Source organism: Arabidopsis lyrata (genome assembly GCF_000004255.2).
Source record: "Arabidopsis lyrata subsp. lyrata unplaced genomic scaffold ARALYscaffold_5, whole genome shotgun sequence".
Taxonomy (NCBI): domain Eukaryota; kingdom Viridiplantae; phylum Streptophyta; class Magnoliopsida; order Brassicales; family Brassicaceae; genus Arabidopsis; species Arabidopsis lyrata.
The window spans coordinates 13816091-13836491 of NW_003302551.1; the positions used below are offsets into that span (position 1 = coordinate 13816091).

At 35.5% G+C, this 20401-nt stretch overlaps 5 protein-coding genes across 6 annotated transcripts; 2 read left to right on the top strand and 3 right to left on the bottom strand.

The window, feature by feature from the left end:
* Nucleotides 1-236: 236 nt before the first annotated feature.
* LOC9311973 lies at nucleotides 237-1373 on the bottom strand. Its single transcript, XM_021024723.1, has 3 exons — nucleotides 1035-1373; nucleotides 578-802; nucleotides 237-475 (listed from the first exon to the last, which is right to left on the bottom strand). The coding sequence occupies exons 1-3, from the start codon at nucleotides 1041-1043 to the stop codon at nucleotides 452-454; spliced, it is 258 nt and encodes an 85-aa protein (XP_020880382.1). The 5' UTR covers nucleotides 1044-1373; the 3' UTR covers nucleotides 237-451.
* Nucleotides 1374-5734: 4361 nt separating this feature from the next.
* LOC9313679 (GDSL esterase/lipase At3g48460) lies at nucleotides 5735-7718 on the top strand. Its single transcript, XM_002875859.2, has 3 exons — nucleotides 5735-6448; nucleotides 7004-7185; nucleotides 7280-7718. The coding sequence occupies exons 1-3, from the start codon at nucleotides 5807-5809 to the stop codon at nucleotides 7599-7601; spliced, it is 1146 nt and encodes a 381-aa protein (XP_002875905.1). The 5' UTR covers nucleotides 5735-5806; the 3' UTR covers nucleotides 7602-7718.
* Nucleotides 7719-8335: 617 nt separating this feature from the next.
* Nucleotides 8336-13606, top strand: LOC9311974 (telomere length regulation protein TEL2 homolog). 2 transcript variants are annotated; one of them, XM_021024695.1, is made up of 13 exons: nucleotides 8336-8589; nucleotides 8712-8740; nucleotides 8836-8938; nucleotides 9017-9188; nucleotides 9527-9712; nucleotides 9852-9991; nucleotides 10383-10659; nucleotides 10883-11097; nucleotides 11258-11356; nucleotides 11442-11959; nucleotides 12065-12828; nucleotides 12917-13115; nucleotides 13316-13606. In XM_021024695.1, the coding sequence occupies exons 1-13, from the start codon at nucleotides 8424-8426 to the stop codon at nucleotides 13487-13489; spliced, it is 3042 nt and encodes a 1013-aa protein (XP_020880354.1). In that variant the 5' UTR covers nucleotides 8336-8423; the 3' UTR covers nucleotides 13490-13606. The 2 variants fall into 2 exon arrangements, with proteins under 2 accessions (XP_020880354.1, XP_020880355.1); XM_021024696.1 differs by having other exon boundaries at nucleotides 10419-10659; nucleotides 13316-13601.
* A 129-nt stretch (nucleotides 13607-13735) lies between these two features.
* Nucleotides 13736-15894, bottom strand: LOC9311975 (probable ubiquitin-like-specific protease 2A). Its single transcript, XM_021024717.1, has 7 exons — nucleotides 15746-15894; nucleotides 15128-15368; nucleotides 14848-15021; nucleotides 14635-14763; nucleotides 14448-14529; nucleotides 14257-14367; nucleotides 13736-14161 (listed from the first exon to the last, which is right to left on the bottom strand). The coding sequence occupies exons 1-7, from the start codon at nucleotides 15825-15827 to the stop codon at nucleotides 14084-14086; spliced, it is 897 nt and encodes a 298-aa protein (XP_020880376.1). The 5' UTR covers nucleotides 15828-15894; the 3' UTR covers nucleotides 13736-14083.
* Nucleotides 15895-16785: 891 nt separating this feature from the next.
* LOC9311976 (F-box protein At3g28330) lies at nucleotides 16786-20144 on the bottom strand. Its single transcript, XM_021024708.1, is given in 4 exon segments — nucleotides 16786-17904; nucleotides 17907-18171; nucleotides 18174-19228; nucleotides 19762-20144. Coding segments are annotated over 3 exon segments (1197 nt in total). The 5' UTR covers nucleotides 18792-19228; nucleotides 19762-20144; the 3' UTR covers nucleotides 16786-17590.
* Between the last annotated feature and the right edge of the window lie 257 nt (nucleotides 20145-20401).

A 20401-nucleotide genomic window follows, 5' to 3' on the forward strand; every position in this document is an offset into this window, starting at 1 on the left:
GTTCATATTGGATGTGATAAGAGCTAAACCCTAGAACAGAGTTACTCGATTCCAGATTCAGCTGCTGAAACCGCAATTAGACTTGAAGTTTTTGAATGTTTGTTTTGTCTCAAGGTGTTTTCCCGGGTTTTGAAGCAGCTTTCGCAGGCTGCAAGTAATCGTATAATATGTCGATTATGCATTATAACATGTCGACAAAAGACATGTCTCAATCTTTATATACTTATGAAGCTAAGAAGCAGCAAGAATAACGTATATTCATATACCCAAATGTGGCCAAAACAAAGAGGAAAAGAGAAACTCAACTAGCAAGAAGAAGAAGAAGAAGACAAGTTTGCAACAACATCTTAGACGATCACAGGTTTGGTCGCTATAATCTGTTGGAGATTACTCGGCTACGCGATTCTGCTTGCTTATCGTTGGTTTTTTCAGAACAGAGCCACTACCAGAGTTAACGAAAACAAAGCCATTTCTTCTGCACAACCAAAGAACAAAAGCAAGTTAAGCAGAGAAAAACCTAAGATCCGTGAGTAGTCTACTCTTATCAAGATCGAGTTCTATCTGGAAAAGAAAGTACCTTTGATCGTGGGGTTTGGGAATTACGGTTGTGATGGTTGTTGTTGTTCTTTGGAGGTTCTTCATTTCTTGGAGGTGAAACAATACTCTCAGGTCCTGCGACAGCGGTTTTCTTGGTCTTCTTGTCATCACGAGCTTTATTGAAAATGACAGTGAATCCTTCAGCCGAGGCAGGATTAGTCGCATCCCATTCCCCAAATTTTGGCAATGGTCTCGCTCTATTTCCCTACACACCACCAAAAATAAACAGAATTGTTCATCATAAAAAAATGCAGAATTCTCAAACATTGACAATGGTAATAATAGCCTCTCTAGCTCCTTCTGGGCCAAAGTTTGAGACTTTTTTTTCAAGATAAGAGATTTGGAAAATTGTATGAAAGGAGGGAAATTTTGAAATCATATCAACAAATGCAAGATGAATCAAAAATTAGATATAAGAGATGGGTAATTGTTCTTACCGTTGCCATTGTTGGAATTAGAACAGAGGATTTCGAATACGATACGAGGAAATGTCCAAAATCTAGAGAAAGAGAGAGCTTGATGATGAGGAGGATGATGATGATGATCTGGGAAAAGGAGAGATGAAATTGTAATATAGAAGAAGAGGAGGAGGAAGAGAGAGGAGAAGAGGTCGTCGTTGAAAACAACACAAATCTCCTTTTTTCATATTCTCACCTTTCTTCCTTCCCGCGGCTTTCCCAACAGAAATACCTAAACTTAATTAGTAAATTCATATTAAAAAAAAAGTCATTGAGAGCAAAAGACTAAAAACGTGGATCATGCCAAAAGTTCTTGCCTTTTCCACCTAACCCTCTTCAGTATTTTTATCTTTTTTTTATTTTTTTTGCTAATGTTATATTGCCTCTAATTAGAGACAAAATTATTCTAAATATAAATATTTTGTGGTTTAACCAAGTGGATTTATATATTTATGTGAAAAAGAAAAAAGAATACATAAGCTTTCGTATTAACCATGCCAAAATTTTTGAGTTTGGACATTTCTCTTGCTATTGTATAATAATAATAATTCTAGGCTCTAGCTCCCTTTTTCTTTTAAACTATAGAATATATTCAACCTAGGTCTTCTGTGTCATGTCAGGTGTGCTGATATTACATGATTATTACTATACTGCGTTCTAGGATGGTTGGCGTTCAATTTCGTCAACTAATTTGTATTGTCGACTTTTCAACTTAAAACAAAGACGCCAAATAGTGATCGTCAAATACTAACAGCGTAATTGAGGCCTAGAAGCAAAGTTTCCAAAAGACCAAACCATACTTTAAAGACCGAGGTATCATTGGGTCATGTTTCTCTAGGCCCATGATGAGATTTATTCAATGTATATTTTAATTTTTTAAGTTTTGCTGCCTCGCCACATTTTCGCAAACACAATGGTTAATGTATATTGCAATTCGCAATAGTTAAATAAATAATCATAAAACAAAATAGCTATCAATTGTAGATACAAATGAAACTTAATATAAGTGAAAATTCATAAGAGCACCCACGTAGTGAATGTGTTAGTATGGGTGTAAATATTTTTTTAGTATTATAATTAGAGAGAGAAAAAAAAGAGAGATAGAGACAAGAAAATTTTTTCCCTTTTTATAATGTCCACACCCGAATGCAATTCTACATGTAGGTGCAGTGCCGGTCCGGTGAAATCCGGGGCCAAATACGAAAAAAAAAATTAGGGTTTTTCTAAAAAGTAGAAACTGCTAAAAAAAAATTTTTTGCTAATTATGGGGCATTTATAATTTTTATTTAACAATTTTTCTTAAATTTTAAAGATTTTTTGCTAATTATGAGGCCTTTTTGCTAATTGTGAAGTCTTTTTTGTTAATTTTTGAGGCCTCTTTTACTATTTTGAAGCCTTTTTTGTTAATTTTTGAGGCCTCTTTTACTAATTTTGAAGCCTATTTCATAATTTTGGGGCCTCAAAAAAAAAAAAAAAAAAATTCTTCACAAAATGGACCTCGGAAATTTGAGGCCCAATACAAATGATTCACCAAAATGGGTGAAGGGCCGGGCCTGTGTGGGTGTTGTTGAAAAGCTACTTTTTGCATTATTTTTCTATAGTTGAAAAGCTACTTTTTGCATTATTTTTCTATATTAAATTACATATACACGACGCCTACATGCGCCACTGCGTTTGGTCTAAGTAACTGATAAAATTTATATGTTTTTTCTTCAGTTTTACTGTATTTTATGAAATATTGTTACTGAATATCAAAATTAAGTTTTAAATGAAGTTGTGAAAAAAACCATTAATTGTTAAAATGTTCACTTTTGTTATTTATTTAGTAGACTATCAATTTGGAATAAATCAAGAATAACCCAAAATCAAAATCCTAACTTATAATCATATGTATGTATAATTTTTTTTAAAAAAATAAAAATTAAATCAAGGCTCAACTTCTACGATCGAATTAAATAAAATAAAACTAATATATAACATGAAATTTGGATTCAGAAAACATGTTTCACAATCGATTTTGAACCCTTGTTTTTGAATGGAAAAAAATAAACAAGTCCGAGTTAAATAAGAAAAAGATGTGCCAACTTCCAAGTAAACTAACATGAAGAAGCTAACCCATTTATGTCGGTCATGAATCATGATTAATGAATGATATGCTGATATCACTACTTCACTTGATTATTTTCTTGTAAGTCTTTTTCATATTAGTTTTTTGTTAAAAGTCGTTTTCATATTATTTTGTATTGAAAACAAATTAGTGTAAACATATGATATTTATTATAATTTAAAACATTTCATATTTTGAAAAAATTATGTCGACTTACATAATTGAAAAAGCAATACTCATATTGTGAAAAGGAAGAAGCAATTACTACTTGATGACCCCCTCGAGAATGTAAAACACTGCATGATCTAACACCGACAGTGGTCTTAAATGCACCATGTTGTTTCCAATCTGAATGGGTTCGAAACTCCATACTTACAAGTTAAGAAACTGGCCAAAGTGTCCATTACTGATTACACTTAAAAGATTTAAAAAGACAAGGAGTAAGGAACCTCTCTAGATTTTCTCCCTTTGACGTAGCTATTATTACGATCATAATTATTCAGCTAACAGCTTCAACTTTTTTAAAAAAATTGTAACAAGATTAATGGGTTCACATGTAATGTACACACTGCGCCAACACGTGTAGATTATGAACCCTTATGGTCGCTAAGAAAATAAATTATGACAGCACAATGTAACCGACTAAAGAGGCAAAAAAAATGGTCCAACATATGGTTTCTTATATGATTAATATAGCATCAACAAAAAGATAGATGATATTGGAATTGTCTTTGATACAATTATAGGTATGTAACTTCACAAAATAAAACACCACATATATGTGAAAATGACAATGAATTAATTATTCAGTTTTGAAAATAAATTTGTTGTTAATATTAGTTAGATGCTACGAGTTCTTAAGGCTTAGCTACTTTAGAGAAAACGAACAAAATAAGATAAACGATTTTATGTGATCAAAATGGCACGATACTGAATTCAAAAAAAAATGTTAAAAAATTTGCAATTGAGAGATTATAAGTAACTTAGTAGTATTTGTTTAACAATTCAAACCCACACTTATTTCATCAAGTGTATACTCTAAAGTTCTAATGACATACAATAAATCTTTCCATCAAGTGAAACATTTTCTAATTAAGAAACTAATTTGTTAAACATTGGAAACTTGACTATTTTTAAACCGACCATGGAGTACATTTTCAATTGCCGAACTTCTTAGCTGCCGCACGTTGCAAGAATTCTCTCACGAGAGATGGCTGAGACATTTAATGGCTAACTAAAAATCTCTCCACAGCCAACTACATTAACCTCCTCCATGCATGCCTCACCTACTTTATCTTCTAGTTACTTCGTTTATATTTTATGATTTTATCCAATATGTTTTCCCATATTACTGTATTCATGTAACAGCTATAATCATTCATATTGTATTATTGCATATATATATAACTGAACGCTAGGTCCAAACCTAAGTAAAAGTGATGACACTTTTTAACATGCATTAATAAGGAAATTCTTCATTATGTGTTGGGTGATATCAAACAAAACAAAAATTACTAGTTAAAAGTTAAAACTTATCTTTACATTTCAGAGAAATAAATTTTTTGATTACCTTGTTAAATATTAATTACAGATTTTACAAGTGCAAACAAAATTTTATTTTTGTTTACATTTAGTTTCGGTGCAAATGGTTGTGCTATTTTATTTCAGTGATTTAATTCATCGAGTCCAGTTTATTCCTCTAAGTGACAACCATTTGTACATTTTTTAAATTGAATAAAATACTAAAACATTATGGTTTTAAAATACAATTTAACATACATAAACAAAAAGAAACTTAAAAATCAATCATAGTAGAAGGTATACATGCAGAGGCGGAGCTAAATGAACGGCAAGGGGGTCGACTGACCCCCATAATTTTTATAAAAAAAAATAATTTGCAAAGCTTATTTAGTGAGAATATTTAAATTATTTAGCTTAAATATGTAATATGATCCCTATGTTCCTAGTTCATATTCTTCATTTGCATCCCTAATTAATTTTTGACTAATTTTTTATTGCTATAATACTTATAGCTTGATCCTATTTTATATAGGTTTTCATCTTTTCCTCTTTACTTAAATACTATTTTTCTTCTTCTCTTTTTCTATTTGTGAAAGTTAAATTCTTAAAATTACTTTAAATTTTATTTTAGTTTAACAAATAATATTATTGTAATATATGACCCCATGAGATATATTTCTGGCTCTGCCACTGTATACATGTATACACCACATAAACAAATTATCCTCCACAAAAATACAATCATCCAATTCCCAAATATTTGTGAGTTTTAAGCTTACACATGTTTTTTTTTTTGTTGTTGTTAAAAATACAATCACCACAATTTTCTTCCAAGGCTCTAAATGGTTAACTCTGGATTTAGCGGGGCCAATAAAACTTACCAAAAACGACAACATATTTTGTGGTACGAAATAAACTATTTAAAGCTTAAATAATTCTTCACAACATTAAATTAAATTTTATTTTAAACTTTGGATCTCATCTGCAAAAATTCGGTAAATTAAAATACACAAGTTAATAAATTATATACTTTTTTCTTTCTCAATTTTATTCTCACCACTACATATATAACACACGACCATTTTCATGAAAGCTCAAATTTTAAATCTCACTTCCTTCCAAAATGTCATCCTCCGTCTCTCTCCTCCTCACAACCGCCGTCTCCGTCACAATCCTCCTCTTCTCCACCATCTCCACCGCGGCGACAATTCCAAACATCCACCATCCATTCAACAAAATCTACGCCTTCGGCGATTCTTTCACAGACACCGGAAACTCACGCTCCGGCGAAGGACCAGCCGGATTCGGACACTTGTCAAGTCCTCCGTACGGCATGACTTTCTTCCGGCGACCAACAAACCGTTACTCCGACGGTCGTCTCACCATCGACTTCGTGGCAGAGTCAATGAATTTACCGTTTCTACCACCGTACCTCAGCCTCAAATCCACTAACGGTAACGGCACAGCTACGGATACTCACGGCGTTAATTTCGCCGTCTCTGGAGCAACGGTGATTAAACACGCGTTTTTCGTGAAGAACAATCTATCGCTTGATATGACTCCTCAGTCTATAGAAACAGAGCTTGCTTGGTTTGAGAAGTATTTAGAGACACTTGGAACGAATCAGAAGGTTTCTTTGTTTAAAGATTCTCTCTTTTGGATTGGAGAAATCGGAGTGAATGATTATGCGTACACTCTTGGATCTACTGTGTCAAGCGATACCATTAGAGAACTTAGTATCTCAACTTTTACAAGGTTTTTGGAGGTAAATTTTTGCTAAATTATGTGCATAATTAACATAATATATATGAAATATTACAATTTTTAGATCTACAAATAGTATTAACTATTAAGAAACCGGGACTTGTGGTCTAGTGGTAAAGGGGTCACAGCTGTGACTTCCGCCACCAGGGTTCGAGGCACGGCCACTGGCAGGTTTACATAGGGGAATTGCCAGCCTCGTGGGATTAGTCCTTGGGCCTAGGAAGCCTTTGGGAGACCCGCGGTTATTCAAAAAAAAAAAAAAAACTATTAAGAACCAAATCAAGATTGACATGTTTAATTTTTTATTTTTGTGTTTTTGGCTCTAACCAAATATATGTTTTTTTCATTACAAAAATGTTTTCAACCTTGACAAAATATGTTTTTGTTTTTGTTAAAGAGTCCATAACAAAATAGGCATATGATGATAAGGTCTGGCTAAGAAAGTTAACCGGATCATGCCAGAACAAATTATGGTGTTCATAGACCTAACCGACCGGTTTGGGTTGAATTGGTTGGATTATGTTTCGTTAATAACATTTTCAAATCATAACTGCAGACATTGTTGAACAAAGGTGTGAAATATATGTTGGTACAAGGACATCCGGCAACTGGATGCTTGACATTAGCAATGTCACTAGCCGCAGAAGATGATCGGGACAGTCTTGGATGTGTGCAGAGTGCCAATAACCAGAGTTACACCCACAATCTAGCTCTTCAATCCAAACTTAAACAACTTAGGTCAGTTGTTTAAAAATAACTAATAATTTGATGTTCCAACAATAACTTGTTGGTATTTAGTAGACCATATTTTAAACATATTTGATAACTGCAGGATCAAGTATCCGAGTGCCACAATAGTCTACGCAGATTACTGGAACGCGTACCGTGCGGTGATTCAAAACCCTAGCAAGTACGGCATCACAGAGAAGTTCAAGGCGTGCTGTGGAACGGGAGAGCCGTACAACTTCCAGGTGTTCCAGACTTGTGGGACGGTTGCAGCTACCGCGTGCAAGGACCCAAATCAATACATCAATTGGGACGGAGTCCACTTGACCGAGGCCATGTATAAGGTTATGGCCGATATGTTCCTTGACGGCACTTTCACTCGTCCTAGATTTAGTAACTTGTTGTTCAAGAAACTAAACAGTTTATAAAAGAATTGTTTTACTGATTTTTTAAAAAAAAGATTGAATGGTTTCGGAGTTGTTTAATGTATTGTTTCTTGGTTTTTCCTGAAGCCTCAAGAAAGTTTATGATCGGAGCTTAAATCACACAAGACATAATAATTTAAGTAAGGTCTGAGATCCTTCCATTATCAAAAAATATAGTTTATGACAAAATGAAAGAAAACTTTTAGTCGATTCTTGATTTTCTCAAACTTAGGACTAAGTTAGATCATATATGAATAAATGGATATAAAAACAAAATCATCAACTAATTTTCATGTTATAAAATATGTGTTCTAAGTTCTAACTAATGAGTACGCTGTACGCCATGCATGAGCAAAAACAAAAAAAAAATTGATGCAGGTTAGGGTCACACTCGAGACCTTAAAACTATTTATGAACTTTTTAACCACTACACTAATGAGATTTTTAGTTATTTCACCACCCTGTGTTTAGGGCTAGCTATGTGCATACTAGTGGACTTAAATTTGGTTATGACATTGACATGAGACATTGAGACTTATAAAAATTAAATGGCCTGATCGTTTTAATTTCTCGTATTTTAGAACCCTTTTTTTTTTTTTTTCTCGAAAGCATTCATCTACTAGAAATAAAAATCAAATGAGGTTGCAAAGGTTGATAGAGGCCGAAATTGATTCCCCGAATAAAAGTACACATTTGCTCTTCATAAACGTCGTCGTTTCGCTCCCCTTTAGAAAAAAATAATGAAACGACAACGTTTTAATCTTCTTCATAAAATTTAGAGTGTACGGACGAATTCTTGTAATCTCGCTCTCTCCAAAACTTTCCATGGCGGAAGCGACTGAGCAAGAGAGAGCACTTGAAAACAATTTGCTCAACAAGGTCGCAGAAGCCATCTCTGCTATTTCTGATGCAAGGCACGTAGACCAAGTGATCTCTGCTATTCATTCCGTCGCCGTTCTTCTCTTCCCGGTCGATCCATCGTTGTTTTCCGGTAATCAACAGTCACTTGCTCATCTATTCTTACTTAACCTCAGTCCCTTCTCCATTCAAAAGCTCAGATTTTGGGCTGTTTTTTCGTTATGAAACTTAATGATATTTCCAATTCAATTGCAGGGAGTATTGGTGACAAGTACAGAGAAAGGGTTTGTGTTTTTTTGGAGAATTTGAAATTCTCCACATGTTCTTGGTTTAAGAACTTGTGGCTTACCTATGATTCTGTATTTTGGTGGCCACACAGGTCTGTAGCTCTGTAGTTCCTTCTGCAGATGAGAGAAATGATTGGTTGGAGACGTTCTACAGAGGTGTTGCGTTCCCAACGTTTGCTCGGGTTTTGTTGCTTGGTAAGTTTTTTTCAAATCTACATTTTATGATTTTGTTAGCCCTGGTTGATTTGAGTTGTATCACTTGTTTTGTTGCAGATGTTGCTTCGGATTGGCTGTCTTGTTTCCCTATTTCAGTGCAGAAACATTTGTATGATAAGTTCTTCGTAGATGGATCTGTTATTGAGGTTGTTCAAGTTTTGGTTCCATTTCTACATCATGTGGGAGATGGTGGCGTTGACCCTAATTCTGTCCAGACTAATGTGGAAAGGTGCCCAAAAACATACTTTCTTTTCCTTTGTTTTTTTCCATTGAGCTTCTGTTTGAGAACTAGTAAATATAAATCCTTGCTTCTCTACAAGTTTTTTGCTTTCATGTTTGGGCGTGTTCTGAGTATTAAGAATAACAATTTCTGTTTGACCCCATTGGAAAATCTGAAGATGTAGACAGTATAACACTTTACTTAATGGACCAAACAGCAATTTTCCATCTTGACTATTTATCTGCGTATATATCTATGTCCAGTGATATATTTTGACTGTAGCTGATGCAAATGCTACTATTAGTATTTTGTTAGCCTGTGGTGATGTGATTTTGCTTTAATGACAGATTACTTATATTGTGTTTGCTTGAAAATGCTGGAGTGCTCAAGATAACTAAAGAAATTGGTGATAGTTATCAAGGAGATAATTTTAAGAATGGAAGTCTTAAGCCTTTATTATCCAGGCTATCACAGATATTGACCTCCATTCCCGATAAAGCACGGTTAAAAGCCCCACCACTACTTTCTTCTCAGTATCCTTTTCTCTATGAATACAGATTCTAGCGCCGTCAATTTGATGTCTTTTAGCCTCCCATAAGTAATTAGATACCTTTTATTGTTACTTATTAATTTCTTTGAGGTCAGTGTTTATCTTTTACATAAGTCATAAAGCTTGTACTTCAAGAACATTACCAATCAGCTTCTACATATATTGGACGACAGAGCTTCCAGCACTGAGGCCAATAGCACAGTTATCGTTTTATCATTTGTCGGGGAAATTTTTTCCCGCATCTGTCGACGCGGATTATCAGGTATATATGCTCCGAGCATTATACTTCTCATCCTACTGTGTTGTTCAATAATTTCAGCTCCATTTTTTCTCTGAGCGTTGTGAATTACCATGGACTTGCTTGTATTCATTATCTTTCCCCTGTAATGGAAAGTTGTGAGGATGTAGATCTGATCCTCGTGACAGACAGGAAAAAGGATGTGCCAGAATATAATTACCTTGCACTCTATAATTGACTGATAAGCTCTGGATGGTGTCACAATGTTTTTTGATTGAAGTTAGTTTTTTCATAGGCACCGGACTGAGGTATGAAATGAAGGACGAGTTTCACTCGCTTCGGGCTCAAGCTTAGATAAAAGAGTTTTTATGACACAGATCATGATGTACTTTAGATTATGTTTTTTAATCTGCAGATTTGCTGTTAAGTGAAGTAACACCTCATGTCCTAGCTCATGTTAGGCGGTTACTAAACTCAAAGATGGGTTCCACTGAGATGGAAACATTTCAGTTGGACCCTACATCCCAGATTTGGTCGAAATCTATGGAAGCAGTGACAGATCCGTATGCTGTTGAGAAAATGGCTGAACAACTTTTACATCAGCTATATGCTGAGCATGCAAGTGATGTTGAAGCTTTCTGGACTATTTGGTCTTTGTTTCATCGCAATGTAATACATCAGGCATCAGTGAGGCAAGCAAAATGTTTTCTATGGCAGCTTGATTCTTTGTTTAGATACCCCTTTTTCTTCGATCATTTCCATCCTAATGATGTGAGATAATGCGGTTCGACAGAAGTGAGCAAGTAACTGTAACTGTGATTTGTTTTTTGTTTCAAGGAAACAGATTTGCTGTCTTTTGATTTTATTGCTAGTTTAGTCTACTTTGCAAATAATTGTCTGTAATTTTTTTTTCAGGTCCATATTTGTTGACAAATTTTTGCTATGGAAAGTGTTTCCTATCCGTTGTCTGCGATGGATCTTACAATTTTCAGTTCTTGAGTGCCCACCGGTTACTATTACACTTGCTAAAGGTGATGTCACACAAGGACTGCTTGAAACAACGCAGCGACTAGCCTCAGTTTGGTCGAAACGGGAGTTTCTGCAGTCCGTCCCATTGGAGCAGCAAGCTTGTATCCTCTTCTGGCTTTTAAATTTGATTTATGCTATGTATAGATCACTGTTGTAATAGGTTTTTTTGTTTTATCAATATTTAGATGGTGAAGCAATGTTTTAACCTTCCTGCTACTGCTTTAGACTTTCAGTTCCTGTTTCCCATAACAGATATTGCAGATATAACTGCAGCTCTTGGGCTTTGCCTGGAGAACATGTCAAAGGAAGAACTAGATAGAACGAAGGATGTAATGCACAGTATTCTTCAAGGAGTTAGCTGTATAAACTTATCTCTTTTGGTATCTTTGGTAAGGAACTTAAAAGCTTCTGCGATCTTATTTCGTGTGCTTATTGTTGCCAACAGGTAGACTGGAGAACCCAGGAGATCTGGTACGAAAAATGGCTAGCTCTATTGCGTTTATGTTCTCTAAAGTAATTGACCCGAAGAATCCTCTGTACCTCGATGATTCATTCACTGGGAATGCAATTGACTGGGAATTTGGATTGCAAATGGCTGTGGGAGGGGTCCGGTCAATCACAAATTCAATGGAAAATGAAGATGGTGAAAACAAAACATCAGCCGCCTTAACTGAAGTAAATGACTCTAGCCGCAGTAACAAGGAAAAAAATCGCAAGAGCAAGAACATATCTGATTTTGTATTGGCTGATCCGGATGAAATAGTGGATTTGGCTACCTTAAACTGTGAAACAGAGAGTGATAAAGATGATGTTGATGATACCGCAAGTGTCAGCTCTGATAATTCAAGTGTCACTTCTTTGGAGCCATATGATCTAATGGATGATGACAAGGATTTAGGGAAACAATTTACACATTTGGTGGATGTTGTTGGAGCTCTTCGGAAATCCGATGATGCTGATGGGGTACGTAGCTAGAGAGAATTGTCTGGGACATTAACGTGATGATGCTGATATTCTTTTATTAAAAAGACACAAAATAGTAATCTTTGTGTATATTACGTGTTACAGGTGGAGAAAGCAATATATGTTGCAGAAAAACTTGTCCGAGCATCACCTGATGAATTGACTCATATAGCTGGTGACCTTGCTCGAACTCTGGTACAGGTTCGCTGCTCTGATATAACAATTGAAGGTGAAGAAGATTCAGCAGAAGAGAAGCGGCAAAGAGCTCTAATTGCGTTGCTCGTGACCCGTCCATTTGAATCCCTTGAAACTCTAAACAATATTTTGTATTCGCCTAATGTAGATGTAAGTCAGCGCATAATGATACTTGATGTCATGTCTGAAGCAGCTCGGGAGCTTGCTAATTCCAAGACCCTGAAACCTAAACATGAAGCACGGGGACCTCTGATATCAAATATCTCAGATCCTCAACCCTGGTATTTGCCTAGCAATGCGAGTACTCCATGGAAAAAGGTCCCCGAGACGGGATCTTTTCATCTGAACTGGGCCAATCGATTTGAGAGAGAGCTACAGTCAAAGCCTGGACAGACGAAGAAAGGAAAATCTCGAAGGTGGAGCCTCAAATCAGCAGACAGAGATCAAAACAGTACTGACTGGTCTCAGAATAAATTTCCACTATATGCAGCAGCATTTATGCTTCCAGCCATGAAAGAGTTTGACAAGAAACGACATGGTGTTGACTTACTTGGCAGGGACTTTGTTGTCCTTGGGAAACTTGTTCACATGCTCGGCGTCTGTATACAGTGTGCATCGATGCATCCAGAAGCATCTGCGTTAGCTATCTCTCTTCTAGATATGTTACAACGAAGGTACATAATCACTTTTTATATTATAGATCTTATATCCAAGCTTTTGCATATATACTGAATATTTGTATACTTGACAAACTCAATACAGGGAAGTATGCAATCACCCCGAAGCCTATGTCCGAAGAGCAGTCCTTTTTGCAGCCTCTTCTGTTTTGGTTGCTCTTCACCCGTCTTACATAGTCTCAACCTTGGTTGAAGGAAATCTTGATCTTTCCAGAGCTCTTGAATGGATCAGAACGTGGGCTCTTCAAATAGCTGACTCAGACATTGACCGAGACTGTTACACTGTAAGTCATACATTCCCCAAGGGCCAGCCCGGATCCATCTCTTATTAGATTTTGATTATAGCTTAAGGAAATAAAGAGTCTGCGGTTCTTGATTAGCTTACAACGTGATTGAAAGTTACAATTTAGCTTGTGTGTTTTGCTTTGTTATGATTGAAAGTTACAATTTAGCTTATGTGTTTTGCTGTGTTATGTTGTGTTAGATGGCTTTGTCATGTCTCCAACTCCATGCCGAGATGGCTCTTCAAACTTCCCGAGCTTTAGAATCTACCGGCGGAAGTAGCAGCAGCAGCACTGGACGGATAAACATAAGTCTACCTTCTGGTATCTCTAAGCTGACATCAATCAAACTTCCTTCTTCAAATGTTCATCTCTAGAAACTTCGTTCCCATTAATTCGGCTCTAGTCACCTCTGTAGAGTAACATTTCTTCACTAAAGAATTCATGTGTTAATAGATTTTTAATATCTATTACAAAGTTTTGAGATTTGATAAGTGGCCTTGTTCGTGATTAGTGATTACAGAGCCAGAAACCAAATTGATCTCTCTAATCATGAGCGAAAAACAGATTTAACAAATCCAATTGAGCAGCTGACGATTATTCAACTTTAGATACGATTACAGATGCTAAAAAGAGATACTTTTCATCTTCCAAAGGTTCAGAAAAATTCCATTCAGATTTCTGAACTAGTCAATGATGAAGGGAAAAATCAATTGGTTGCCACTAAACATGATTAACAACAGGCAGCCCCTGAGAAAAACCAGAACAACAGTTCGGTAGATAAATCAAAGAACCCGTAAAAAGAAAGAATTCTACGCATAGAAGAAGAAAACTCTTAGAGATTCCATACCAACTAATAACTTAATCAGAATCTCTTTACCCTTTTGAATCTTTCCAAGTTCACTTCCAAGCTGGACCTAATCTTCTGCGCTATGCTGATGTGTTAAAGCCATTAAAAGTTATCACTTTCGTCAATGAATGGTTCCCAAAGAATGAAGCGTCTCACAGAACTCTTCCAACTCTTTATGGCTAAACCAATCCTCTTTCATCTGCAAATTTTAAGCGAAACCCGGGCGGGCATTTCAAGATTCACCACAAACAAAAAGCGTGAACAACGATAAAATGTTTGTTGAATGATACTTACAAAATATGGCATATCATCGACGCTGAAGTTCTCAGGGGCATCTTCTATGAACCGCTGAATGTAGTAGAGGACAAAGCTTCCACATTCCACATCATTTGTCTGCTGTGGAACCTGAAATTATGATACGCCGATCCAATTCTGAGATATAAGAATCAAGAAATATAAATAACTTGGTAGATGCACTCAATTACCACTGGCACATGGAACGGGATTTCATCAACCAGTCTTGGGTCTTCAGTTCTTCCCTCGGCTCTATATATGTCCAACACAAACCTGAAATCGAAGAAGAAGCACAAACATATTATCACACGAGCTTTTACACAAAAATATCATTCTTCTTTACTGATGATTGAAAAAGAATAAAGAGAGAGTACTCGCTTTCTTATATCTGGTTCAAGCCGCTGTGAAGAGTCAGTTTTTTGTAGTGAATCAAGAAACAGCATGCATGTGTTATCAGAATCAAGATCCTCCCCAAAATTGCAAAAGATCAACAAAGTCCAATGGCTCCTGGAGGAATAAAAGAAAAATAAACATAAATAGTTACATTCGAAACCATTTCAAGAACGAACATAAATGGCAAAACGAACTAACCAGTAGACGATAGGAAGAAAAACGTATTTCTTCGAGAAGATCTGCTTTGCCTTAATGGAATCGAAAACACTGCTTCTAATGTTATGGTTTTCGCTTTTGTACATACTGAACCATAGACAATCTAAGTAGACAAAAGAGTTCTTTTTCTCATCAGAGAAGCCACTCCAGACATCCCTATTCACATTACTCAAAAACGTTACCAAACCAATTAACCAACACAAATAGAATCACAACAAGCACAATTCCTTCTTTTTTTCGAGTAAAAAGAGATATTGCTTACTCTAGGTAACCTACAAATGCTTTAGAATTAAGTTTTTTCCGTAGCTTGGAGGCTAAATACTTGCACTTGATTCTTCTTTCTGACCTCCCACGGCGTGTGCATTCGTCATAGAAACAAGGAGCACTCAATTTGAATATCTCCAACTCCTTGGCTCGCTTCGGTTTCGAACCACACTTATTCAAGGCAGCAGCAATATGCTTCCAACACGTCCTGTGGTGTAAAAACTCATCTTCCTCACAATCTGTAAAATTATAGACATGTTGATCAAACTTGAAAGTTAGCCTCTTCCAGAGCTAAAATTGAAACCCAAAAACTTCACAAACTACAAAACCATAACTAAGTATATATATACACATTTCAAGAACCATATTATCATAAAATCCCAAATTTACAAAGAGACACATGATATATACAAAGATAAGCATCACCACGACACAGGAATAGAAACAGTCTCGTCACTATGAAAATTCCAGAAAGGAAAAAAACACAAACTTTAATCGAATCCGCAAAACCCTAATCCCCAAAATTGCGGAAACCAAGAAATTAAAAATCTTTCAAAAACCCCAGAAAAAAAACAAAAAAAATTGAATAAAAATCGAGAAGGGAATTGGAATTTACCATCAATAATAGTAACACGAACAGGACTGGTGACGTATTTACTATTAGTATTTCGAACACGATTACTTCGTCTTCTTGACATTGAAATTTGGTAGAGAGAGCTCTGAGTGTTTCTCTTCTCTTGCTATTTATTTTCCCTCTTCTTGTAAACTTTTTGTTTCGCTTAATATTATGTAAAGGCTCTTTTAGCCGTTGATTTTACTTACTTTTTTAATAGTCAACGATTCAATGGTCAAGATGATTTAATGTCTCTTTGGTTTCTGTAGAGATAATTTATTGAACCCTTTCTTTAGGTGCTTTGGGAAAATATAGAATCAAACACTTATTGTAAATGTAATTCTCTTTTTTCAAAAAACTTTGGTAGTATATTTTGTTTTGCCATATAACCATTTTCTTTCTATTTATTTGTACCAACTAGCTAGAACACTCAAAAGTAAACCAAGCAACATCTTCTTTCTCTTTTCATTAGAAACGAATAGTAAACAAGTCAAAGTATTGTAAAACCCTATTATAGGGAAATTGCAAGATATGTACTCAAAAGATCAAGAAATTAACTGACACATATTGTCACTATTTGGCCATCATTGTAGCTGTGATATATACTCTTTTACCCCTATTCTTTTAGCAAATCCAATTCATGACAAAAAAACAAAAAAAAAAACACTAGAAAAAAACAAAAGTTTTATTGAAGCCATTGCAGAAGATTGATGACGCTGGAGCTTCTTCATCTATGGAGCTCGATTCGGCGGTGACAAATGACGTTGGTGATACTAGAGTTTCTCAGAGTGAGAGATCAGAGAAAAATGGTGTCGTAGGGAGTGAGGAAGAAGATGATAATGAGTGAAACAAAATCTAAGATTAAAAGCCAAGATATTTTAATTGATGAGGGTGATGAGATTTCTCAGCTTAAAGAAGAAAAAGAAGAAGATGATTGCTCCGATGATCAATCTAGTGAACTTGATTCTGAATTTGATGAGAAGGAATTGGATTCAGATTTGAAGGAAGAGAAACGAGGAGTATCTGTTTACAAATCTCTCTCATCTGAGTTTGATGATTATGTTGTGAATGAGAAAATGGGTTCTGGAGTTTTGAGGGCATTGAGTTATGGGTTTGAAGTTGGAGATTTGGTTTGGGGTAAGGTAAAGTCTTATGGCCTGGTCATATATTTAATGAAGCTTTTGCGTCTCCTTATGTTCGTCGTATGAGGAGGATTGATCTTGTTATTGTTGCGTTTTCAGGGATAGTAGTTATGGTAGGTTTGATCCTGCTGAGCTTATTCCTTTCCTTTCGAACCAAATTTAGAATAGAAATCGCAACAGACTGTTTTAAAGAATTTTGTGAGAGGTGTGGAAGAAGCCATGGATGAGGCGATCGAGTAGAAGGTCAGCTCTTGGTTACACGTTAATATAAATATTACCATGTTCAAACAAATGTTATTCGAATATTTAATATGTTAGCACGTTATCATTCTATATAACATGCTATTATAATTGTTATCATGTTAATTATGTAAGAGAAAGACTAATTTTTTTTATTGAACTGATATTTACATAAATATAAAATACTGATTCCCAAATTAAAATCGACAACCATGCATTTAACACATAATATGTAAATTTATTGCGATACCATATGTTTTAGCATGTTAAGTAAACAGTTATACACTAAAATTATAAATGTTTAACAGCGTTATCTTGAGTCAGTACACTAACGAGTTTCCTATAGTGTAGGGGCATTTCGTCATATTGATTTTGCAAAAAAAAAACCACCTAAATAAATGGTCTTCATAGATTCTTAATTATCTGCTCCTCCAGGTATATATATTTCATTCACCCAATATTATATCTAAACTCCTGTTATGTCGGGGATCCGATACAGCCATTGTGGGAGACAGAACAAGCAACATCGTATTTTTTGGATGATTTTCATAACAACTGGACAATTAACATATTTTATAATGTAAGTCTGGTCGTTATATTCTATTTGATTGTGGATCACAAAGTTTCCATTGAGTAAGTTAAAAAATAGCAAACTTTGGTGTTTCCAACTCCAAAGGTATACTATATTAGCATCAAAAGGGTTAATCGCCAGCAGTAAATATTCGAAACCGGTCTCAATAAAAGTCGGGGAGATCTCAGATACTAATTGCCATCTCCACTCTTTAGCCTCCATACACATAACTTATCATCTAAACCTTCATCAGAGATTATGTTCATATACATGAGAAACCCTTGACTAGTTGTGCATGTTCTTATGAATTTGGGATGCTTTTCTAAATCAGGGAAAGGAGTAACACGACATCTATAGGAACTCGTTCCTATATCGTAAAAATCGATGGATACAACAACTTCTGTATCCTCACTATTGCGAATGAGCCAATGAAGATTTTCGTTTAAGCTAATGGGATGGTGAAAATCACGATTGAACGAAAAGAGAAAGGAAAATGGACGGTGTTGAGACTCCACAACTGTGTCTCGGATGAATATATCAGAAAAGTTATTTTCGTTATTATGGGACCTCTTTGCTTTCCATCAAACATAACAACTTTGTAACCCAAAACGACGCCGTTCTTAGTTTGTGTTACTATTTCCAAGGGACAGAAAAAATCATGCAGAAGAGCACGAGGAGTGATCTCTAAGCATTGATGTGAAATTGGATTAGCCAGGTATAACAATTGATCCCCGAGGATAGACACGACATCAATCAAAAGAAACCCAATATCGGTGTTGTAAGCAACAACGTTGGCTTATCGGTATTTGTTCATTTGAGTTTCAAATTTATCAGTTATGAAAGACGAGATGTAAGAGCCTATGGTACGGTTAAGTCCCCAAGTGTCGCATCTATAATGAGCCACCACTTCTGTCTTGTAATACCTACACATGAGCGACCATGAAGAAGAATGGTGCAGAGACATGAACATGACACGGAAATGTGGAGACTCGATAATAAATTTCCACTGCTTACAAACCAGTTTAGAAGTTGTGATAATTTTTAGTGGTAATTGTGCAAATATAATTGTCCATAGATCATATGTGAAGAAATCCATATTCTTAGCATCTCCAATGGTTTTAACCCCATGAAGGGTTCTCAGAATTTTTTAAGAATAAATTTAGCCTTTCTCAAATTTAAGTACTAGCATAGGAGCTTTTAAGTTTTGTGTCCTCCAATGGTTAGAACCACCCATGGGGTTCTTTAGAAAAAAATTCAAATTTTGCAAAACAATACATGGTTCTTCTCTTTTGTGTTCTTGTACAAGTCCCATATATGGTAAACATCATCTCTCTCCCTGCTTCACCATATAGCTTTATGAGTCTCTCGTAAGACTTTGGATCATTCAATTCATCTGTTTTACGAAGCATCTCTCTCGCCTTTCCCTTAGAACCATCTCTTAGATAAGCCTTTGCAATGTCAAGCATTGTGAGCCACTCAAACGTTGTAATTGCATTCCAGAATCAACTCAACATCAACAACGCTCGTCTTTAGCTAGAATCACCCAAAAAAAAAATGATGAACACACTTACACAATCTCTGATACCAACTACGAAGTAAGGACATTAACCAATCCAAAGCATCATTTTTTTTGGAACCAGTCATGATTAGAGACGCCAATCGTTGTAAGCATGACAATGCCCCCACAAAGCTTAAGTAACAGCCCACAAAGGGCCTCCCACAATATGAAACCAAACAATCCCACATCATTCATACATGAAAAGCTACACTCTTTTTATAAACAATCAAATTGATATGAATACTCTCCATAAAATTAGACATTTCTAAGAACTGATTCGATACCCAACTTCCAATTATACACGAAATTGAACGTCTAATTGGCGACAAATCTAGACGAATGAAACAAAAATTTCAACAGGAACAAAATGAAATCAAAAACGAATTGGATCGACTCGATAGCTGAAACGAATTGGATCGACTCACAATCCCCATCGCATTCTAGGAGTATCTACCACAAGGAACAGACAATTCACCACAACGTAATCAAAGTTCTTTAGATGTCTAACCTCTTCACGAACTTGACGAAGCTTGTTGATCACTGCGTCTATGCAAACTCCGCTCGGACCACTGATAACGATGACGATCTCAGTCGGCGGTGGGATAATTGGATCGGCGGTGGAAGAAGAACCCAATTGAAATTCTAGAGAACGAAGCGATGGTTTGGTGGGAGATTGGATTGGGGACAAAACAGATAGAATTGGGTCTTCGATTTGGTAAAACGTCGAGAGAGACGACAGAGAGCCGGTTCCCAAAACTCTCTCCAGAGAGCCGGTTCTCCTTATAATTTTGGGTTTTGATTTATTTTTATTAACATTTAACCAGAGAACCCCTTCCCAAACTAACTAAAACCTCCCATTGGAGATGGCCTTATTCATCTGTTTTATTGGGATTTACTTTGGTGTATATAAATACTGAATTTCACATAAATTTAGCTTTTTCTGATGAATCTACATAATATAATGGTATGTAAAAAAGTAGATTATAAATATTAATATATGTACATTATATTACTTATTTTATAAAAGTAATAATCATTAAGAGATTTTATCAAATTATATATTTTGAAGTTATTCAATATTGTAATAATTTGTTAAAACAAGTTCATTAATATCTTAAACAATATTTACATTTATTTTTATCTATTAA